This window comes from Carassius gibelio, chromosome B19 (assembly GCF_023724105.1).
Source record: "Carassius gibelio isolate Cgi1373 ecotype wild population from Czech Republic chromosome B19, carGib1.2-hapl.c, whole genome shotgun sequence".
Classification (NCBI taxonomy): Eukaryota; Metazoa; Chordata; class Actinopteri; order Cypriniformes; family Cyprinidae; genus Carassius; species Carassius gibelio.
The window spans coordinates 10,101,843-10,126,690 of NC_068414.1; the positions used below are offsets into that span (position 1 = coordinate 10,101,843).

Genomic DNA, 24,848 nt, shown 5'->3' on the forward strand with positions numbered 1-24,848 from the left:
GAGTCTTGTGAAGACAAAAGGTTTATGCAGTCTGTGCAGAAAACCACAATTTTTGAGAACGGGCATTACAGCATTGGACTGCCATTAAAGAATGAGAACATCCAAATGCCCAATAACCGTTGTCTGGCGGAACAGCGTATAGCCTGTTTGCTTAGAAAGTTCAAGAAGAATCCTGAATTTTTTGAAGAGTACAAGAGCTTCATGGAGACCATCATTGACAAAGGCTACGCTGTTCAAATTCCAGTCCAACAGCTGAAACGTGATGACAACAGGCTGTTTTACATACCGCATCATGGGGTGTACCACCCGAAGAAAAAAAAGTTGCGGGTGGTCTTCGACTGCACAGCTTCATTTCAAGATAGGTCTCTGAATAGTGAACTGCTCCAAGGACCTGACTTGACCAACACGTTAATTGGTGTGCTTTTAAGATTTCGTGAGGAGCCAGTAGCTATAATGGCGGACATCGAGTCGATGTTTTATCAGGTCAAGGTGCCAGAAAGTGACGCAGACCTACTCCGTTTTCTTTGGTGGCCCAACGGCAAATTGAACAAGCCTATGGAGGAATTCCGAATGACTGTGCACCTCTTCGGAGCCACTTCTTCACCAAGTGTTGCCTCATATGCACTAAAAAGAACTGCTGAAGATCACAAGGCTGATGTGTCTCCAGAAACTGTCCAGACAGTTCTGCGCAACTTCTACGTAGATGACTGTTTGAAGAGTGTAGCTAAAGAAGAAGATGCAGTGACCCTGGCTAAAGATCTTCGTACCCTGTGTGCCAGTGGAGGCTTCACTCTAACAAAGTGGGTGAGCAATAGCAGGAAGGTGTTAATGACAATCCCTGAAGTGCATAGAGCCAGCGAAGTGAAGGATCTGGATCTGAGACATGATGCTTTAACAGTCGAGAGGACCCTCGGTGTACAGTGGGACACAGAAACTGATACCTTCACCTACAGTATGAAGCTGCAAGACAAGCCAATGACCAGAAGAGGCATTTTATCAGTCGTGAATTCCATATATGACCCCCTTGGCTTTCTGGCTCCGGTTATTTTGCCCGCTAAACTCCTGCTGAAAGATCTTTGTAAAGAACAATATGGATGGGATGAGAACATTGATGAAAAACATGCTGAAGTTTGGAAAAGATGGATCGAAGATGTCAGTCATCTCTCTAATTTCCATGTGAGGAGGTGTTTGAAGCCTACAGATTTTGGATGCACTGCAGTAGCACAGTTACATCATTTTTCAGACGCTTCTGAGTCTGCATACTGCACTGTGTCTTATCTGCTGCAAGAGAATAGCCAAGGTGAGAAACATTGTGCATTCCTCATGGGAAAGGCAAGAGTGGCTCCACTCAAACTGTTCACCATTCCCAGACTCGAGTTGACTGCAGCAGTTGTTGCTGTTAAAATAGACAAGATGTTAAATCAAGAGCTTCAAGTTCCATTGCAGCAATCTATTTTTTGGACAGACATTACTACTGTGCTCCGATATATTGACAGTGAAACTGCTCGTTTCAAAACCTTTGTTGCGAACAGAATCTCGTTGATCTGAGAGGCAACCAAGCCATCACAATGGAAGTACGTCAGAACAACTGAAAATCCTGCAGATCAAGCCAGCAGGGGACTGAAAGCTAAAAGTCTGATGCAAGGAGGAACCTGGATCAATGGGCCAGACTTCTTGCTGGACAAAGAATGTGATTGGTCGGAACAACCTTTGCGAAGGAAGGAAAGCCTTCAAAATGATCCGGAAGTCAAGAATGGAGCTACAGTCAACATGATCAAAGTTGAAGAAAACATGGAACCAATCGACAAACTGATCAGCTATTACTCAGACTGGAAAAAGCTAAAAAGAGCAGTGGCCTGGATAAACAGCTCGGTCGCAGCAGTCAGCTATTTAAACTGGATCCGATTCTTCAAGATGGCATGTTAAGGGTTGGCGGAAGACTCAACGACAGGAGTAGGAGGAGTAGGAGGAGATGACGACAGCCTTCACGTGGCCCCCTCCGTGAGTAGCAAGAAATGGTGCAAGACCAGCTTGCGAAACTAATGTCGCCAACCAGTCATCATCTAGCTGGCAGACCGAGGTGCAAGAGACCGAAGGGACATGGTGCGTCCATGTCAGGACGAGTGACCATCCCGACCATCGAGTACCAAGGTCTGTCGGTGTTCCAACTTAATGTAGAGGGCCTTACCACCGCCAAAATGGAAGTCATCTACCACCTCGCTGACTCCCACAAAGTAGCAGCCGTCCTCCTCCAGGAGACACACTGTGACAGTGATAACATCCTCAAGCTGCCCGGTTTCCAGCTTGCTGGGTCTACCCACAGCAAACAGCACGGACTTGCAACCTTTGTAAGGAACAACCTTAGTTGGACAGCCACTGGCCAATCTCCACCAGGCTCGAGTATCGAATGGCTGTCCACTAAGGTGCAGACCACAACGGTTGTCAATGTCTACAAGCCCCCACCATCAATGCTGACCATGGCATCACTTCCACCGGCACCTGCACCCGCCATCTATGCAGGGGACTTTAACTGCCAACACATACATTGGGGTTACAGCCATACTACACCAAATGGAGAGATATTAAGCCAATGGGCCTCCAGTGCCAATGCGTTGCTGCTGTTCGACCCCAAAGAACCTCCAAGCTTCTTTTCAGCACGCTGGAATACCCACACCAACCCGGACCTGGCTTTCGTTGTGTGGCACACGGCTCAAAAGCCAGAGAGACGTGTCCGGGATAGATTCCCCCGCTCACACCACCGACCGTCCATCATAAAGGTCCCATCCCTGGTGCAGCCAGTTGTAGGGAAACCCGTCAGGAGATGGAACTTTCGTAAGGCAAATTGGCAGTCATTCACTGAGGAGACAGAAAAAGCATCATTCTGTCTCCCATATCCAGACAACGCTGATGTGGATGCTGGGTATGCAGCTTACTGCAGAGTACTCCTTGGGGCAGCAAGGAAAACCATCCCCCGTGGCTTTAACACAAATTACATCCCGGGCTGGGATGGAGAATGCAGCCACCTCCTGCATGTCCACCAGCAGGCAAGCTCCAGGGAGGAAGTTGAAGAATCTGCAACGGTACTTCTGCAGAAGCTAGATGCCACCCGTAGGTCAAGGTGGATAGAAGTAGTTCAGTCAATTGACTTCACCCACTCCAGCCGTAAGGCGTGGCGGACAATAAACCAGCTGACAGGTAGAACACCATCGACCTCCCGGTGCCCAATAACAGCAAATGCCATCGCATCCCAGCTCCTTAAGAACAGCTGTTTCCCTGATGCTGATAAGAACTTTGCCCGCACAATATCACACCAGGTGACTTCCCTGTATAGAGCAGCTAGTGTGGATGCCAACTTGTCAGGGGAATTTACAACAGCTGAACTCCAGACTGCCTTGAGTAAGACCAAACAAGGGAAAGCACCAGGCCATGATTACATCCACCCTGAGTTTGTGACTCACCAGAGTGTAAGAACATCTGTATGGCTCTGCTCATTCTACTCGACATGCCTTCGGAGGTCCAAGCTCCCGAAGATATGGCGCCGCGCTGCTGTTATAGCCCTTCCAAAACCAAACAAGCCTGCGGAAGACCCCAAATCCTACCGACCCATCTCACTGCTCTGTGTTCCATTCAAAACCCTGGAGAGGCTGATCTATAATCGTATCGAGCCAATAGTGGACCCTCAACTCCCACGGGAACAAGCTGGCTTCCGGCGCAGTCGGTCAACGGTTGACCAGGTGACACTGCTCACCCAAGACATTGAGGACAGCTTTCAGGAAAAACAGAAGGCTGGAGTAGTGCTGCTTGATCTTACAGCCGCTTACGATACCGTTTGGCACCGCGGACTCCACCTAAATCTACTATAGATCATTCCCGACCGGCACATGGTGAAGTTCATCATTGAGATGGTGAAGAACCGCAGCTTCACCTTAAAGACAAGTGACGGTCAATACAGCAGGCTTAGAAGGCTGAGGAATGGTGTTCCGCAGGGATCTGTCCTTGCACCGATGTTATTCAATATCTACATCCATGACTTACCGGAAACAACATCCCGGAAATATGGTTACGCTGACGACCTGGCCATTATGATGAGACAACAAACATGGGAGCAGATACAGGCCAGCCTAAACCAGGACATGGACACCTTGGCAGCCTACCTGCGTGAGTGGCATCTACAGCTCAGCATCGGCAAGACAGTTGTAGCAGCTTACCACCTGAACAACAGTGAGGCCAGACGGGAACTGGACATATTCGTTAATAACAAGCGTCTTGAGTTCCAGCAAGCCCCACGGTACCTTGGCGTACGCCTGGATAGATCTCTAACATTCAAACAACACCTTGAAGAAGTGACGGCCAAAGTGTCATCAAGGGTGGCAATAATTCAACGTCTTGCTGGTACTAGCTGGGGTGCAACTGCCAAGGTGCTTCGAATATCAACAGTAGCTCTCGTTTTCTCCACAGCTGAATACTGTGCCCCAGCCTGGTGCAGAAGCCCACACGCCAGGAAATTCGACACTGCCATAAACACCGCCCTTCGGACTATAACTGGCTGCCTGAATTCTACCCCTGTCTACCATCTGCCAACACTAGCAGGAATTGCCCCGGCCGGCGTCCGACGAGAGGCTGCTACCCTCGCTCTTGCAAGGAAAGCCCAAAGATGCAACTGGCATATCCTGCACAATACCACCACAACAGCACTGCCTCCTCATAGACTGAAGTCCCGCCACCCGTACAACAAGGCGGCACAAGACCTGCTCAGGTCCATCCCTGAAGACCTGTCTACAGAGGCATGGCTCGCGGCAGCTTGGAAGCAGGAGTGGGAGTCAGCAGGACCCTCACGAATCCACCGTTACATCTTTGACCCTGGAGGCGGTCTTGAAGGAGAGGATCTGCCACGTCGGCAATGGACTCTGCTAAACCGCCTGCAAACTGGGGTGGGACGTTACAAAGCATCGATGAGGAAGTGGGGCCTGGAGGACAGAGCAGTGTGTGAGTGTGGGGAGCCAGAGCAGACCGCTGAGCACATAATCACCACCTGTCCACTGTATAAACCACCTTTGGAGGCCGGCCTCTTCGACGTGGGACCTGAGATGAGAACGTGGCTGAGTTCTACTGAGCTGGACATTTGATGACGACACACGAAAGAAGAAGAAGAAGAAGGAAGACTCAACAAGTCTGCCATGCCAGAAAACGCGAAACATCCAGCAATTATTTCAAAGCACAGCAGAGTTGCTACATTGAGTTTGAGAGACATACACCAAAGAACAGGACACTGCGGACGCAGTTATGTTTTGGCACAACTGAGGTGCAGGTACTGGATCCCAAAAGCAAATTCTGCAATTCGAAAGATAATCAACAAATGCACAGTGTGCCGTAGGATTAATGGAAAGGTTGGTGAGCAAAAGATGGCAAACCTCCCTGATGATAGGCTCTTGCCAGATAAACCTCCTTTTACAAATACCGGTGTTGATTTCTTTGGGCCGTTTGATGTCAAGCGGGGCCGGAGTACCATCAAAAGGTATGGCGTGATGTTCACTTGTCTCACTCTCAGAGCAGTGCACATTGAACTTGCAGATAGCCTCGACACAGACTCCTGCATTAATGCAATTCGTCGCTTTGTGTGCAGGAGAGGTCAAGTTACCATCATGCGTTCTGACAACGGCACAAATTTTGTGGCCGCTGAAAGAGAGTTGAGAGAAGCCATTCAACGGCTGGATAATGACAAAATTGAAAAGGCCTTGCAACCAAAGGGAATAAAATGGATATTCAATAGCCCAGCTGCTTCGCACCAAGGCGGGATTTGGGAAAGACAAATTCGGACTGTGCGAAGAATCCTTAATTCCCTTTTGAAAGAGCAAGCAGTGAATGATGATTGTCTTCTGAAAATAATGTGTGAGGTCGAAAGCATCATCAATGGTAGGCCGCTTACAACTATTTCAGATGATGTGAATGACGTAGAACCTCTAACACCCAATCACTTAATGCTGTTGAAATCTCAACCCGACATGCCTCCAGGGATTTTCAGCAAAGATGACATGTACAAAAGAAAGAGATGGAAGCAAGTTCAACATCTTGTGGATTTATTTTGGACTAGATGGACACGTGAATACCTTTCACTTCTTCAGGAGCGCCAGAAATGGCTTAAGCCAAGAAGAAACTTCATGATGGGAGATGTTGAGTTAATAGTGGATAGTTCTTCCCCACGGAACTCCTGGCTCATGGGAAGGGTAGTTGAAACGTTCCCGGACTCCAGTGTAACAGTACGAAGAGTGAAGATAAGGACCAAGACCAACACTCTGGAAAGACCTATAAACAAACTGTGCTTATTGGAAGAGGCAACGTCAGAAGAGTGAAGAAAGAAGAAACAAGTTGATAGTTTATGGACATTTAGAAATTGTTTGGCTCTCAGTGTTTAAGTTTATAATTGCTTAGTCCTCCTGCCTAACCAATTAGGGGCCGGATAATGTAAGAGCCATATAGAGATTAGATAATCTGAAATAATAATTTAGTAAAATTAATAAGAAAATATTTTATTAAAATTCATAAGATATATTTTGGTTTAAAATGCATACTTAGTAATGTGTAGATCTGTTTACATTTAACTGTTTTGAGCTTCCAGTCAGATCGCACTACGTCACAATGCAAGTGATTGGATGTGTTTAGTTTTAGTTTTGAAGTTAGAGACGTTGGAAGCAACACAGTTTTTTGACCGTGCGTACCATGTAACGTTTTTTTTTTTTGTTTTTGTTTTGGAAGTAAACATTTAAAATGAAGATCGTGGTTTGCTCGTGTTTCAAATACTGTTTATAATTTGACTGACTTCAAAAAGTGGTACAGAAGAATTAGAAGCGAATAGGTGCCACAACACAGGTGATTATTTGGGGTGTGCCCCTGCTCCAAACTTTTGTTAATAACAATTAACTCCATACAGCAGACCCAGGAAATCAAAATAAAACTAGTGATAACAAGGTGCTCTGATTGCTTTTTGTTGTAGGATATGATAGAGGATATATTCACACGTTATAGGATCAAAAATTTTGGTGTACAAAATAGATTTTTAAGATGGTCAAAAAATTGTTGAATAGTTTTTAAATAGTCTGAAAAAAAATTACGCAGCAGCAACAAACAGGAAGTCAACATTTCACATATTGTTCAAACCCTGCCAAGGAAAGTTCAAGCTTGCAGAGATTGAAATCACTTAAAATGAATAGAGGTGCCTCTGGTGTAAGTTGTAGTTTTTGGTGAACACAATCCATGATACAGGCTGCTGCTCTTGCTGCATTGCGGCTACGAGGGACACAAGCAGCACAAACAACCATGCAGACAAACTCCCTCAGGAGATAAAAAGGCCTCATTCTTAAACATAAATTTTCAACATCAGGGCAGCACATTGTCTCTTTAATTGTGTACTGTTTGCACCAGGCATTACTCACGTACACAAACAGTCCTACCTTCTCTGCTTTTCCAGTCTTGCGCATTCCTGTTCATCCGTACAACCGAGAAACCGTTCAACTCCACCGAAGCGTCAGGAATATCCTGTTGCAGTCATGTCTCCATAAGTACCATCAGACTGGAAGTGCGGTATTCAAATCATGCTTTAGAGTTAACTCGAAGTTTCTCCATTTTGCTCTGAAGAGATCATATGGCAAGGCATATACAGAGGCAGGTCAGAACCATGGGGTGCACGACTGGACCATTGTGAGAGATTAGATTCAGAGATGGATCTCAACCTCTGCACAAACAAACAAATGGCTCATGCTATCAGTCATGCAATGGCTGTCCTCTTTGTTACAGAGAGGCATCTGTGACTCACAGAAATTAAGGAAAGGGCAAAGCCTTTTTTTTTTTTTGGATGCCACTATTTCACCTCTTGACTTATTCAGCAGCACACTTAATACTGTCATTGATAGCTTCTACGAGGCTGAGAACAATCAATAGCTTTCAAATAACTGATCCTAGTGTGGAGGAAAGTCTTCTCTTCTTTGCAAAAATTACTCGAATCAAAGAGCTCTGGATGCCAAGTTTTTTTTTTTATTCATTGCTATATGTGTTTTTAAACACACACACACACACACACAAACACACACACACACACACACACATACATATATATATATATATATTTGTGTTTTGTATCAATATACAGCCACAAATGGTGCATGAATATATTGCAATATACTGAAAAACATAAGCATGAGTTTCCCATATATGGAAATGTATTAATATATTGAATTATATTTTCCAGTATATTTCCATCTGTCTGTGTAGATAAACTAAACCATCTAGGTGTTAAAACATTCCAAAAATATATATATTTTTTATTAAAATCACTGGACTTAAAAAAGCTTAAAAGATTTTTCGGTGTTTATCCAAACACCATTATCAGTTATAAAAACAGGAAGTTACTCTGGCAAATATATCCACAAAAGTCACATGACCAATAGACCTCTAGAGTGAGCAATCATATTATTACGAGATTAGATGTGTAACACATGCCAGAGTAGATGGTGTTACTGCTCCCCCTGTATCACATTTAGTGGCCGATCCCTACATGTAGGAAGTGGAAGAAAAACTTTGGCCACGTATATAGTGGGGCGAATCCAAGCCACTGGTTCAGATTTGTGGACGATACATGGGTGAAGATTAAGAGAAGGGAGATTGATTAAGTGTCCTGATGGCACCGCACATGGCAGCCGAGGTGCTTTGTTCTCCAGTTGTTTTGCTGTTTTTGTGAACAGAAAGCTTGATTTTGAACGCTTCCTAGCATTGCCTAGCATTCATCTGGCAAATCACTGCTCTCTACCCAACAAAACGGACAAACTTCTTCTGCTCTCGTGGACAAATAAGGATTTCTCACTTCTGCTGCTCTGTCTTTCACAGAAACCTGGCTGAATGAAGCCATTCCAGACAGTGTGCTCCATCTGCCTGGCTTTCAGCTGTTTAGGGCAGATTGCGACAAAGAATCAATGGGGAAATTATGTGGGGGTGGGACATGCTTTTACATCAATGAAAGGTGGTGTATAGATGTATAACTCTGTTAAAGAAGATGTGCTGTCCTGATCTAGAAGCACAAGCTGTTCTATTCGTTGCAGGAGTTTCACTCAATCATTCTTGTGAGTGTTTACATTCCTCCGCAAGCGCATGTGAGCTCAGCTTTACAGAAACTTGCTGATCAGATCACAGAGACAGAAAGACAAAACATCTGGACTCTGTTTTAAGCATTCTCTGGGAATTTAATAAAGCAAAACTTTCCCATTAACTGCCAAGATACAGACAATATGTTACATGTCCCACTAGAGACAGCAATATACTCACTCACTGTTACATAGTAATAAAAGATGCATATCACTCTGTTCCACAAACAGTTTTGGGGCTCTGTGATCACTGCCTGGTTCATCTTATACAAACCTACAGGCAAAAACCTGTAGTAAAGACTTTAAATAGATGGACCAATGAAACAGAGTGAACTTTAAAATCCTGTTTCAACCTCAACTGATTGGAGTGTTTTTGAAGTGGCTTACCACCGATCTGGACAAACTAATCCTATATCAGTTTCTGTGAGGATATATGCATTCCTAACAGAACTTATTTAACATTCTACAATGATAAGCCATGGTTTACGGCAAAACTCAGACAACTTTGTCAGTCTATTTTATGCTTATAAAATATGGGGACAAAGTCATGTACAATCACGCCATGAACACACTGAATAAGGATATTAAACAACCATTAATACCTCTGTAACAGTCCCTGTCTGTCACATGATTTACTTGTCCTTATTGTCAGTGCTATGTTCATCCCATCCACAAGGGGCCACCAGTAGCACCTGTACCTTATATATAAAAGAGAAAGTAGCAGAGTAAGAGGGGCTACAAAACATGAATGAGGTAAATGTATTTATTGTTATCAGCCCGAAACTATAGAACATGTATTAATGAAATGTAAAAAAAAATATGGAAAAGAAAGGTTAAAACTCATTAATGAAGTTAAAAACAATGGGTGTTGAATCATTCAATGTGATAAGTCTTTTGAACGAAAATGCAGAACAAAGAAGAATATATGGTGCCATTATAAAATACATTAAAGAAATAGGAATAATTAATATAATTTAATATATATATATATATATATATATATATATATATATATATATATATATATATATATATATATATATACCTTTTGTTTTCTTTTTTTTTGTCATCTGCATATCAGTGCTTTATACTCCAGTCTAGTCGGTGGCGGTAAATGCACCAAAAGTTGGTTTGCCATCCGCCACAAAAAGTTATTAGAAGAAGAAGAAGAAGAAGAAGAAGAGGGGCTTCAGTTTAAGTAACCACATGATATTGGCTGTTCTCTTAAATAATCCTGGCTTGAGAAAGTGCTGGATAGAGTTTGCTTCGGTGCATAGCACAAAGCAACTGCCCAAGGATTGTATTCAAAGACTCCTGGACTACAACCAGAAGGACAAATACTTCCTTTTATCAATTTCTACCATTTACAGATAAGACTATCCCCTGGAGTTTGCTTACTGAGCAAACAGATCTGTGGATGATGCAGTCATCGTGGGACAGTTAAATGTTCCCCACTTTATGCAATAAAAATGTGCAATAATCTTATATTTATTTGTTACTACCTCCATCCTGGTACATCACTGCATCTCACTCTATCCCATTTTATCATCTATAGCAAAACTGTTCATACAATTTATTTATCTTTCAAATTATTTTTTTAAATATTTGTCTATTTATATTTAGATATTTGTATTTGTTTGTTTATTTATTTGTTTTTGTCTGTGTGTGATGTTGTTGTCTCTGTGAACTGGAAGCTTATGTCACTAAAACAAATTTCTTGTATGCGCAAGCATACTTGGCAATAAAGCTCATTCTGATTGATTTCTTCTATGAGCACGTTAATTCAGTGGATATAAATGAGGAAGTTTGACTTGCCACAGGAGCTGCTGAAACAGTTCTACTCAGCCGTCATTGAGTCTGTCCTGTGCACTTCAATAACTGTCTGGTTTGGTTCAGCTACACAATCAGACATCAGAAGACTACAGCAAATGGTTTGGATTGCTAAAAGGATTATTTGTGCTCCCTTGCCCACCCTTCAAGAACTGTATGCATACAGAGTGAGGAAACGGGCTCAGAAAATCACCCTGGATCCCTCACATCCAAGTTATCCCCTTTTTTAACCATCTGACCGGTGCTTCAGAGCCACAGGACAACCAGGCACAAGAACAGTCACCCCCCCAAGGCTAATTTACCTCATGAACCGTTTCTTCCCAATAAAAATGTGCAATAATATTATATTTGTTTGTTACTACCTCCATCCTTGTACTTCCCTGCATCTCACTCTATTCAATTTTGTCAGCTATAGCACAACTGTTCATACAGTTTATTTAGTTTTGAAATTATTTGTCAGTATTTGTCTATTTATATTTACATATTTGTATTTGTTTATTTTATTATTATCTATTTTTTATTTATGTATTCGTTTGTCTGTGTGTTGTTGTTGTTGATCTAGTGTACAGAACAAAACCTGAGTGTGATTCACACCTTGTAACATCGAGCGGATAATCACATTAAACAAACAAAATTGGACATTTATTTAAACTCATACAAAATTAAAAAGGGAGATGAAACAGAACAAAGGAGACATCATTTCCAAAAAACAAGCAAACAAGTTGTTATCCCTTATGTGGCTGGAGTACCTGAGAGGTTCAGAAGTGTTTTCTCCAAGCATAAGATACCTCTTTATTTATTGAGACAACGTTTGGTCCTTCCCAAGGATCGTATTACCAAACATCAAAGAAGTAATGCTGTATATGCTGTTAAGTGTAGTGAGGAGTGTGAGGATTTATACATAGTAGAAACACAACATCTACTTTATCGACGCATGGTGCAGCATAGATGTATAAATTCTTCTGAGCAGGATCTGGCAGTCTTCTGCAGTCTACAATTGTCATGACCCAGAAGTGAGAATCCTAGATAGAGAAGAGAGGTGGTTTGAAAGAGGTGTAAAGGAAGTGAATCATGTAAACGTGGAGCCCCTTTGAATAGGGGAGGGGGTTTGAGACCTCATCTGCCCCATGCCTATGCAGCCGGTTTTTATGAGTATATCTTTATTACTGCAATATGTCGTCATTACGACTGACTTACGATTCAGTCATTTTGAGCTCACAAAACAGATGCTCTTTATGAGGAGGGAACTTTGTGTTATTTATTTTGACAGTACCTTTAGAAGATATATTTTAATTTACATGGACACATTTAGCAGGTGTTAAAACAAGGCTAATGTTGTACAGTTAAATATAGTCTTACCATTAGACACATGTCATCACAGTACCATGCGCAATGAGTAACAATGAGCAAGAAAAAATGTGATATCCCTGATATGATTACTTATTATTATCATGATTGTATATTTGAGTACATTCTGCCTTGTTCACAAGCATTGCATAATTTATGTAAATGATCATGATAACATCTGATTGGCTGTAATAATTGCTTCATGTTGTATTGTTGTCTATTTGATAAATAAACTTTTCTCTGTTCATCAGCTGAGAGACCAGATCAATCAGATGTCTGATCTTTTATTAGGCTATATAAAAACACATTCTTTCAATGAACTTTAATTTTGTAAGTCACCTATAATTTTTAAGTTATTACTTAATCAATGCAACCCAACTGCAGTTTGATTGATATTACTTGGATTAAAATAAATAAATAAATAAAATAAAATTTGCTTTTCTTGAAGCTCAGATTTATGAATATGTGGAGATTTTCGCGTTAAGCCGTCTGTCTGCTGTAGTTTTATGTTTAGTATCCTCTCATTTCACATTATACTATAATATTTGTAAAATATTCATAGTGAATATATACACATTCACAACATTACAAACCACTGAGAGATGAAGTGAATAACATTGATTATATCATTACAATGGCATCTGTAAATAGGTGTGATATCTTAGGAAGCAAGTATGTAAATCTTTTCTAATCCATATTTAGATATGTCTTATAAAATAAAGACCCTGCAAAAGATGTTAAACATTGATGGGAGGTGATAAATCATAAACATTGTTTATTTTTTCCATTAGAAATAGAAAATTCAACCACATTGAATTGTTGGAATAGATCTAGTGTCAGATCTTTTTTTTATTTTTGAGTAAATCCTCTTCAATATGTATTTCAGTGTTTTCTCTACTAATTGTCTTTTTTAACGAGTGGTTTTGGCTTGGTGCCGCTGGTGTGAATAGTCTGCAGTGATGCTGAAGCGTGTGTGTGTTTTCATTGTGTGCTGCAGGAGCAAAGGCAGCTGACCCATGAGAACGTCCAGAGGAAGCAGGCGCGCACAGGAGAGGAGCGAGACGAAGAGGATGAAGAGCAGCCCAGCGAGAGCGAGAGTGAAGACGAAGACAATGAGATCATATACAACCCCAAAAACCTGCCGCTCGGCTGGGACGGAAAGGTGCATTTAGATCTGTTGTAGTTATTTATAGTGTTCATCAGAGATTGAATCAGAAAACTGTTTTGTTTTTTTTAATTCAAATTAGACATTCAGATAATACTCCAAAAACATAATAAACAGTAGTGATCATTAAGACTTGGGTCTTTGTACATAACATTTCTAGTATTTTAACTCACTATTCACTATTTCAAACCTCACACAGCTCTAGTGTTAAAACACTTCTAGTGTGTCATTAACCTTGTCTTTTTTTTGTCTTTAGCCGATTCCATACTGGCTGTACAAGCTGCACGGCCTGAACATCAATTACAACTGTGAGATCTGTGGGAATTACACGTACAGAGGACCCAAAGCCTTCCAGAGACACTTTGCAGAAGTTTGCAAGAAAAATGATCCTCCTCCAGCAGATGTATCAATCAAGCAGGATCTCAGTTTACAATTAAGTCAGTGATTTTACTGACATTTAATGAAGTTTCCAGATGTTTTCTGGCACCTTTACTCGGGTCTAATTGTACGCTAATGAGAGATCTACTCTTATCATGAAATAAAATACCTGCTAGTGAACAGGACTAATAGATCGGTAGGGGTGTTGATGCTAATCCACCACAGGGCTCCGGTAAGAAGTGTGACAGGAGACAGGGCACTGTTCAAATCTTTATCTAAAGTATTTTAGGGTTTACAGCAGATGGCACAACATTACTCCAATTAGACTGGATATTGTACAAATTATGGCCACTAAGTGTTAAATGTGGTCTTTCTGAAATAAACTGAATAAACAAACATCGTTTACATCTGCTAAATGTAAATTACAGACATGTAATGGAACTAAAACTTGCTACTGTCACATTATGTATTAATCAACATGAGAGCATTAACAATAGCGAGCATACACATTTGGATCATGGTATATCTTAAATATAACAACATTATAAACAATGTAAATTTCGATTACACAAGCTGAAAAAAAAAAAAAAAAAAGTAAACATAGCTGACCTATAATCAGGAATGATTAAATAAACTTACATTCAATCACGCACATTAACACCTGATGAAATGGTGGTGCAAGCGGCTAGTGAAAGTGAAACTTCTGGGAAGCTGCGGGTCGATTATCATTACCACTGTGTTCCCAGCTAGATCTTGAGTTACCCGCTGCCATTTCTGGTGAGTCTGGAAACCCGGTAGGTAGTGTTGTGTAAAGTAAGACCAGAAATGATCGATTTCTGTATTCTGGAAATGACACCAACGACCCTTGGACAAGGGCTCAGGGGTGTAGATCACCTAGGGAACCAAGGCGTCTCGCCGCCCCATGAGAAGCAAATTCGGGTTAATTGGATCCAAGTCTGTCACGTCAGATGAAACGTTATCCCAAGGGCTTGCTGTTCAGGATACCCTCTACTTCGATCAGATCAGTCTGCAAGACATCTTCAGGCACAGACTGACTCCTGATGACTACTCGTAGTGCAGACTTTACAAATTGGCCTCTGAAGTGGGGTGCGCCGGAAGGATTCATCCTAAAAATAATTTGATAGCTAGCCAGCTACTCCTGCAGTCTGGGCTCCATCTCCTTGAAAGCTTCTCTCAGCTGTGGGTAAGTCAGCCATAATAGGTAGAGTCGGCTTAGCTCTCCACTTCTGACACGTTACACACTCTCTCTGGTGTCGTTTGATGACTTGCCTGCCCCTTAGGATCCAGAAATGGCAACGTAGCTCTGCGAAGACCCTATCAGGTCCTGGATGGAGTAAACGCTCATCAAAGTGCTTAACAATGAGTTTAGTCACCTGATGATGGGGATCTAGAACCACTAGGTATATCTCGGTTTTGCTAAAGACATCGATCGCTGTAGCCTACCTCCCACACGAATTGGACAGAACTCAGGGTCAAACTCGGGTGCAAGTGTGTTGAGACGGCTGGCTGCGGGCACCTGGTTCCCTAATTTTAAAGCCTTGAACTCCTCTGAGAAGGATTCCTCCTGACATTGACTTAAGATGAGAGCTTCTGCACGCCTTTATTCTAAGGATGCTTTACTAGTATCTTGGGTGGCCGCCCCATGGAGGGACCGGTAGGTCGCGTTGACTAAGGCACTCCAAGAGGTATACTGATATGCATCCACAGAATACGGCTTTCCTTGTTTTTGAGGTATCTTCTCTGGCCTCTACAAGGGGCTTGACTGGCCAACAGTCTGGTGGTTCACGGAGGAATTCTGGGCCTCAACTCCAGATGTCAGAGTTCGCCAGCTCCATGAGCGTCTTTACTCTGGTAATATCGTCCGCCGGGTTATTCGATGAATCAATGTATCACCAAGAGTGGAGCTCAGTCAACACTTGTATTTCTGCCACCCTTGTCCCAACGAACACCTTGTATCTACAGGACTCAGACTGTATCCAGGTGAGCACCGTAGTTGAGTTAGCTCCTGTCTGAGAAACTGTGCAAGCTGAGCACTAGTCAATGCTGCACAGACCTCGAGACGTGGCATTGATAGCTGACACTTGGGGGCTACCCTAGAGTGAGCCATGAGAAAGGTGGTGTGGATCTTACCTTGCAGCTCGGCACGGAGATAAGCCACCGATCCATAAGCAACCTCAGACGAGTAGCCAAACACATAAAGGCTTAAATTTGATTTCTCCACATCAAAGTTGGCAGGAAGATAGCACCTTGGAAGCTTGATCTTACAGAGATCATGCAACCCATTCTCCCATACGTTCCACTTCTCCAGCAGGTCTGCAGGAAGATTCGGATTGTCCCAATCCCTCAGTTTGGTCCAGAGTCTCAGAACGAGAACTTTGGCTCGTATGGTGAAAGGAATGGAGGATCCTAGAGGGTCATATTGTGTTGCCAAGACCTTATAAAAATACCTCATGGTCGGGTGATCCTCTGCTAGTGTACAATGCTTGTAACCCAGGCTGTCTTCTAGGCAGTGCCACATTAAGCCAAGAGCTGGCTCCAATGGGTCTGAATGATTTTGCCATAACCACAATTAGATTCTCTCTGAACGAGCCTTAGATGGGAGGTGCTGGACAACTGAAGGGATATTAGTAGCACACTGTCTGAATTCAAATCCCTCGGAGGCTAAGAGAGGTCTCATCTTGTCAATTAGTCGCTTGGCTTCCTCAGCAGTGGGAAGGCTCTGTAGGCAGTTTTCCACGTAGAAGCTCTGCTCTATGGACTGCAACACTTCTTCATTCCTGAACTGTTGGCAGCGAACGTGCATCTGCATCACAAAGGTGGCACAGCAGGGGCTGCAGGTCGTCCCCAAAGGCAAGACTTGCCATTCATAGATGTCCAGCAGGTCCTTTCTGCATATTCCTCCAGATTAACCTCAGAAGGGGTCTATCCTCTGATAGGAGTCTCACTTGGTGGAACATATCGACTGCCCCTTCAATTCTCTGATGTCATGTTGGATGGTGCGAAGGGCCATAATCTCTTATCTTCCCTCAATTCCAAGCTGCTGGACTGCTGCAGGAAGGATGATACTCCGATACATCCTTTATCCACTTCAGAATCTGATCAGGTGAGCACTCAGTGATTTTGCTACACTGTGACAGGTAATGCTCCTGACTCTTACAGAACAGACACAAACGCTTCAGTCTCCTGGCTGATTATTGAGCATTAGCAGCATTGGTATGGATAGACTGTCCTGTGCCAGCTTCCATGGGCTGTTCACTGCCATGATAGACTGCAGTGGACCGAGTCTGGGGCTTGGGTACAGACTGGCGGTCCTTACGTGAGACATGTACTCTCTCTGGCTTGTAGCGCTGCACCATCTTGGTAGATAAACACTTTGCTTCTGCCTTGACCTTCAACCAGTCAGCAAGGTCATGTAGGTTATATGGATTGAGGCTGTCAGTGTGCAATAGACCTCGCAATTGTGAATGCTCTATAAAGTTGTCTTGGTAGAGTTTGGGCAATTTACTGAGTAATCTATTGACATGCCCTGTACAAGAGAGCTCTCCTCCCTGTGGCCCCTCGAGTGACATCAGCATACCAACTAGCAAGTCAACATTTAGTGCAAAACTCTGAAAGGCCTTTGCATCCCCAACTCTAATATCAGGTGAGTTCAGCAGGGCTGTGATCTCGCTTTGTGCCAGTTGATGAGGCTGGCCATACTGCCGTTGCAATGCTATCATAGCTGCCTTATAAGGCGCAGGATGATGCCGACATGCTTGTGCAACCAGCCTAGCTTCCTCAAGAGCCAACTGCTCCATCAGTACCCTGTATTTATAGTGCTCTGTAAGCTCTGTGTGAGGATTGAGAAGAGTATCCAAGGCCATCTTCAGGTCTGTGAACTCCCTCTCTATTGTTCACAAGCTTAGGCAAGGCTGGAATGGGAACTGGTTGTAGCTGGGGTGTAATTGACAAAGGCTGGTAAACCAGAAAAGGAGGTGGTGGCTGGCGAACCACTGAAGGGGGATACCCAGGCTGCACAGGAGTGTAGAGAGGAGGCTGAGCAGAGGGCGGTACGGGTCGGACACTGCGAATGATTGTCGCGTGGCTTGGCTCAGCATGTGCGCCTTTAACTGATATACAACTGATATATATGTAACTGATATATATAACTGAAGTAACGGTATGTAGCAGTGAGGAGGCAAGCTGACATGTAGAATCTGCTGTGCTGAATAGAATCCCCTGCTGTGGCGTTACATGTGGCGCAGATAGGGGGGGAGCACCATGGTATGTTGAAGTAGTACCATATGCAGCAAGAAGGGTGCCTTGTTTACATGCCACAAATCTGACTGCTGAGAAATATCAATGTGGGCTGTTTGAGCTTGAAATTACTGGCCTAAATGCGGAAACGGGACAGATGAGACTGCAGTAGCCTTCGGTCTGACTACAGGTGGTGATATAGTTTGGGCTTGAACATCTACCTGGAACATGGGTGATGCAGCACCACTGTTGAATGAATCACACTCTGATGCGCTGTGATACCCTGGAGGATCTACTAAAGAGCTAGGATGACCCACAGATCTCTCAACATCCAACTGATGACTCATAGCGGAAACTTCTTCATACAGCACCAGCGATAGATCACCCATGGGCAGCTGCTCCACAGTCGAGACTGGCTTGGCCTGTCCACTGAGGTCAAACGGCGCTGCTGGAGAATCAGTCCTTGGTAAGTTGTATGAACTGTCATGAAGAACAGGGTCTGGTATGAGAGACTTCGGCAAGGCTATATCATAAGCTTGCAGACGTGTGGAAAGCTGACGTGCTCTCGCCTGTGTGCGAACACCGTTTGTCGTATCAGGGGAATGAAGCAGGCTCTGTTGCTCCATATCACCAAAGTGAGTCTAGCATCTGGCTCGAAGGACCAAAATTAACAGGACTAATAGATCGGTAGGGGTGTTGATGCTAATCCACCACGGGACTCCGGTAAGAAGTGTGACAGGAGACAGGGCACTGTTCAACTCTTTATCTGATGTATTTTAGGGTTCACAGCAGATGGCACAACATTACTCCAGTAAGACTGGATATTGTACAAATTATGGCCACAAAGTGTTAAATGTGGTTTTTCTGAAATAAACAGAATAAACAATCATCAGTTTACATCTGCTAAATGTAAATTACAGACATGTAATGAACTAAAACTTGCTACTGTCACATTATATATGAATCATCATGAGAGGATTAACAATAGCGAGCATACACATTTGAATCACGGTATATCTTAAATATAACAACATTATAAACAATGTAAATTTCGATTACACAAGCTGAATATTTAAACACAACGAAATAAACATAGCTGATCTATGATCAGGAATGATTAAATAAACTTACATTCAATCACGCAAATTAACACCTGATGAAATGGTGATGAATGATGAACTCACATCAACTAGCGGCACACATTCATAATAATAGTCCTTCCACCATGAACATGCAAAGGGAATTTAGAACAGCTAGTGTCTTACACAGTAGAGTATAGACAGAAATGTAAAAGAACAAGTACGTGTAACTGGTTTGGTGTATTGAAAAGCCTATAACAGCTGTGGTGTTCCCGGTTTTCTGTGTTGCAGGAGTGGCGTCACGCTCATGGCATGCGCTGTTTGGGCATTCCTAACACTGCCCACTTTGCCAATGTCACCCAGATTGAGGACGCAGTGTCCCGTGAGTACAGTAATTCATCACAGATATACACAAACCACCCAGTTCATGCAGTGTATAGTATGAGTTACTGTTAATAAATGATCACACAGCATTCTTCCATCTCCAGTCATGCTGTTATTTAACTGCTAACAGAATCAACAGTTTTGTTGTAGTTGGACATTTCTATCCTTCTGCTCAAACTCATGGCAGTATTAGCTATTTGTTGGTACAAATACAGATAATATATATATTTTTATTTTTTTGCTTATATCTATTCTTAGAAAATAACGGGTTTATAAATGTCCCCAACATATTTTAATAATCTTTGATAAGAGGAGAACACATTTTAATAAATGGGGGAAAAAAAGACAAGATTGTTGCATGGAGCACAACATAATATCATTGAGCTTTACACAATGTATTGGAAATTTATATAAATGAACATTGATGACTCCTCATAATCAACACCAAAAGTTCTCTAAAAAATGGTCCTAATGGTATCTGTTCTTGAACTTAAATGTGTTTTTCCCTTTACTCTGTATAGTCTGGTCAAAGCTGAAGTCACAGAAAGCATTAGAGCGCTGGCAGCCGGACACAGAGGTGAGTTCTTCTCAAACACATTACACTGAGTGAAGTCACATTCAGCTCTGCTCCGACTGAAGCATCTGCTTTAACCAACATTCATCAGCTGTTAAACTCTGCTTCAGAGGCTTGATTTGATCCTTTTGGAGAGAGATTAGTGAAGATTTCAAGCTGAAACATCTTCAGACTGGATGTTTGTGAGTTCAGAGAGAGAGAAAATATCTGTATATTTGATCTTGCAGGAGGAATATGAAGACTCCAGCGGAAACGTGGTCAACAAGAAGACTTACGAGGATCTGAAGCGACAGGGGCTTCTGTAGCTCAACAAACAAGAGTCTGAACACACAAAACACTCACAGCGTGAATACTGAAGCAGAAATGTGAAAGAGTTTCGTCCTCTTGTGTTTCCCACAGTTTGGGAGGAATTTGATTTGTCTTTTTGAGAATGAGCAGTTTGTACTTTTGTATTACTCTTTCATTATTCCTTATTTTTGCATTTAATGTCTTAAATGTGAAACAGAGACTTTCATTAATCAATCAAGTTTAGTACGTTCTGTGAACAATGTTTTCTTGTGCAGCCTGCTGTTTTTAACCAGTCTGGAGACTTTAAACCTGCTGTAGAATAAAATCAAACAGTGAGATGGTTTTAGTTCAGCAGACATCTGTCACTGAACTATATTCAGACCCCTTCATTTAATGTTGCAGTCTAATGCTAAAATCCTTTATTTTTCATTCACATCAATCTACACTCCATACATCATAATGACAGAAAATCAGATGTGATGACTGCAAATGTGTTGAAAGAAAGAACAAACAGAAAAACAGTGTCACATTGACTGAATTCAGTTCAGAAGCCCCTCATTTCTCTGAATCATCATCGAGATTAAAAATACAATTATTAAAATGCAGATTTCTGTATTTCAATGTTGAGTCCATCTTATTAAAGCTCCTCTTGTGTGTAATAAGAGCACAGCTGTATCAGATTATGAAAATACAAAGCCATTCCAGAGACAAAGAATTTGACTTATTGTATAATCAATATTAGATTAATCTGATGAAAAAGTATTCGCTCAGTTATAGTATTGTATAATTTATGTTAAGTTCAACTCTAGTTTTGTTTTAAAGGGGTCAAGAGAGATTTTTCACTTTTGTCAGTATGTACTTTAAGGTTTACTTCTGTTAGTAATGTTAATAAAGTGTTTTGCTAAAAAATAAATAAATGTAGATAATTATTATTTTCAAACCTTATTCTGTCTAAAACGAGCTGTTTTAAGGGGCGAGACTGTTTCTGTGTGTTATTATTGCTTGTAATTAGACCTCTGCTCACATTTTGTCAATCTAACAATATAGACAGAGAATCACAGTCTGTATTTATGTTGTCAGATCAGAGAGTTTGACTGAATCCCCAACCATAAATCCAGGATATAGCGGTTGAGTGAATGTGGTCTGGACTGTGTGGATGAGGTTCATTGAGTCAGAGACGCTGTAGAAGGACAGAGTTCCTGCTCTGTGATCCACATACACTCCTATTCTCCTGCAGCTGGAGGGAACAGGGAGTTTAGTCTGTTTGTTATCGTGCCAGAATGAGACGCTAGAGGAAGAGCAGAACAGTCTCCAGGACTGATCATTACCTCCAAACACACACTCATTACCAGATCCCTTCCTGCTGATGCTCTTATATGACACTGATATATTCACACCAGTCCCACTCCACTCCAGCTCCCAGTAACAGCGTCCACTCACACTCTCTCTACACAACACCTGACGATAATAATCAAATCTGTCTGGATGATCAGGATACGGCTGAGCTGTGTAAGTGTAAGTCACCAATCTGTTCCCTTCAGACAGACAGAGATGTTTATGTGCAGTGTTTGGATCCAGAGTGAACTGATGACGATCTGATGAAGAAACAAAACACTGTAATCAAGAACTGTAAAAGTTAAGCTTCTATCTTATTTATAACTTATCTATAATAATGTAAGAGTGTTTTGATCTATCAGAGTTGTGTTATGATGTTCATGAATTCACTTCAAAAACTGTTCTTCTCACATTGAAAGTTTGCATCTGGAGTGTTTCATGTCCAGGTTTTGCTTCTCTCAACTTACTTTCATGTTTATCCAAACTTTCTTGAAAGTTGAAAGCCCAACAGTGAAAACAGTGAAAACAGTGAAGCAAAATCCCTTTTTATCTTTTTGTGTAGCTGAACTGTAAAAACTCTTTGTTCAGATTGAAAGAAAAAAGTGATTTTTTATCAAAATTTGATTAATTCTATTCAGTAATACGTTCTTTTTTTCTTTTGCATAAACAGAAATGCAAACACATTCACATATAGGCCTTTACACACAAGCACAGAAAGCTGTAGATACATGGACAGAACAGACAAATATCAAGCTGTATTTTTAGAAATGTACAGGATTGGTTGTTGTAATGCTGCTGGTGATGGATGAACTGTAGGGCATCATATTTAAATTTGTTTGTTGGTTTGTTAAATGAGTGTTAATTATTATTAATAAAGTAATCTGATTACAGCTTTAGATTAAATAAAAAGAGTAATTCACAGTAAACATCAGTATGAATGTATCTTCTGTCAAACAGAACTAAAAGTGAGTGTGATTGTGTTTGTTAGTGACTCACATTGTAGGAAGTCCTCTCTGCTCCTGGGAACAATGTTACTGACTGAGAAAATAACAGATATAAACACTCAGAGAGAAAATGAGACCTGGATCTATTCCTTAGACATTTCTCACATTTTCTTTATGATATTAGATGATGTTTGTCTCGTTACAGAGAGCAGATGAATCTCTAATATTTTACCAGATATCTTTTTCATCTCCTCTTTGCAGAAATCCTCCAGTTTGAGTCTCAGCTGACGGACAGATTCTCTCACTCCATCAAAAGAAAAGAGGAAACTGTCAGAGATGTTTTCTGTAGATTCAGGAGGAGCTGAGAGAGACTGAAGACTCTGCAGGAATAACAACACACACGACTCAAAGACCTGATTATCTCACACTGTCCTCAATAACCTGCTCTACAGTTGGGTTACCTGCAGGAAATGGATGTGATCGTCTGTGTGTGAAAGCTGCTCCAGCTCAGTGTTTCTCTTCTTCAGATCTTCAATCTCTTGCTCCAGTCGCTCCATTTGTCCTTCAGCTCGACTCACTGCAGTCTTTTCCTGATCTCTGATCCGCTGTGTCACCTCAGAGCGGCTTCTCTCAATGGAGCGGATGAGCTCAGTAAAGATCCTCTCACTGTCCTCCACTGCTGTCTGTGCAGAGCGCTGTTAGACACACATCACAATCAGCTCTTCCTGCTTCCTCACAGCGGCTTCAGTGGGACTGAAAGAGGAGTCAAACTGAGTCTCAAACTTCTCTTCTTCTCCAAACTCACCTTATGAGACTCCACAGCGTCTCTCAGCTGCTCAAGATCTTTCTGTCTCTGCTGGATTCTCTGCTGGATTTCACTCTGTGTCTCCTTCAAGTGTTTCTGGAGGAGACATTCAAAACAGCAAATCTCACATATCACACACAAAAAAAAAAATCTTCTTTACAGTGTTTCTCAGAGTTTTAAGATCATTAATTGAATTTAGTTTCCATGAAGTCCTCACATATGAAGGAGGGCATATGTTTATTATCATCATTATTCAAGAATTAATGTGAAGTAATGGACAAAAACAATAACTCTGGTGCATGTACAGTTATAGCAGAAATCTTGAGCGATGTGTCAAAGGTGAGTAAAGTTGAGCCATGTAGTCATGTAGTAACTCTCAATGGGAGAGTAGATCACATGATGCACTCATGATCAGCTGGAGACTGCAGTGAGGAGAAACACTTGAAGGGTCAGCATTAAATGTGTGATTTCAGTTCATACCTCTTTCTCTGTCCTCTCTGCTGCAGTTGACACAGTCTCATGGTTTTTATGTTCATCCATTGCACACAGCATGCAAACACATTGCTGGTCAGTACGACAGAAAACCTCCAGAAGCTTCTCATGTTTCTGGCAGATCATCTGCTGCAGTCGTCCAGTGGCATCAGTCACTTTGTGTCTCTTTCCTGAACGAAACTCTTCATGACGCTCAAAGTGAGTTTGACAGTAAGACTCCAGACACACCAGACAGGACTTGACAGCTTTCTGTTTTCTTCCAGTACAGATGTCACACTCCACGTCTCCAGATCCAGCAGGAACAGCAGCTTTTAGTTTGGTCTTCTTCAGTTTCTCCACCACTTCAGCCAGCATGGTGTTTTTAGCTAAAGCAGGTCTTGGACTGAAGGTCTGTCTGCACTGAGGACAGCTGTAGACTCTCTTCTGATCCTCTTGATCCCAGCAGTCTGTAATGCAGCTCATACAGTAACTGTGTCCACAGGGAATGGTCACAGGATCCTTCAGGAGATCCAGACACACTGGACAGCTGAACTGCTCCACTGAAAAAACACTGGCTTCAGCCATTTCACTGTCTACAGCAATACAGACACAAACAATAGCTCAACAGCAGAACAGTTTCAGTTTCTTTTAACTGAGTTTCCTGGTTCTGTGTTTGAGAGACGTGTGCAAAACAAGTGTGTCTGTAAATCTGAAAACATACTGAAATGTCCACTAGGTGTCAGTCTTATACAGAAACTCAGAGTTAGTGAGATAACACAAAGTGGGATAAACACCTTTACAAAATAAAACTACAGTAATACATGAATGTAACTTGCACATGGACATTATACACGGGTTTG

At 42.0% G+C, this 24,848-nt stretch overlaps 1 protein-coding gene across 2 annotated transcripts in view; it reads right to left on the bottom strand.

Annotated features, from left to right (window-relative positions):
- LOC127979279 (tripartite motif-containing protein 16-like) overlaps positions 1-24,600 on the bottom strand; it is a 79,665-nt gene extending 55,065 nt beyond the window's left edge. The window contains exons 1-7 of one of the 2 annotated variants that reach the window (XM_052584629.1): positions 23,998-24,597; positions 23,518-23,613; positions 23,174-23,407; positions 22,945-23,092; positions 22,765-22,806; positions 21,762-22,028; positions 21,448-21,670 (exon numbers count right to left, since the gene is read on the bottom strand). In XM_052584629.1, coding sequence (XP_052440589.1) covers positions 21,657-21,670; positions 21,762-22,028; positions 22,765-22,806; positions 22,945-23,092; positions 23,174-23,407; positions 23,518-23,613; positions 23,998-24,573 — 1,377 coding nt within the window. In that variant the 5' untranslated portion in view covers positions 24,574-24,597 and the 3' untranslated portion in view covers positions 21,448-21,656. Of the gene's footprint in view, positions 1-21,447; positions 22,029-22,764; positions 22,807-22,944; positions 23,093-23,173; positions 23,408-23,517; positions 23,614-23,997 lie in introns of both variants that reach the window. The other variant, XM_052584628.1, reaches the window with a different exon arrangement.
- Between the last annotated feature and the right edge of the window lie 248 nt (positions 24,601-24,848).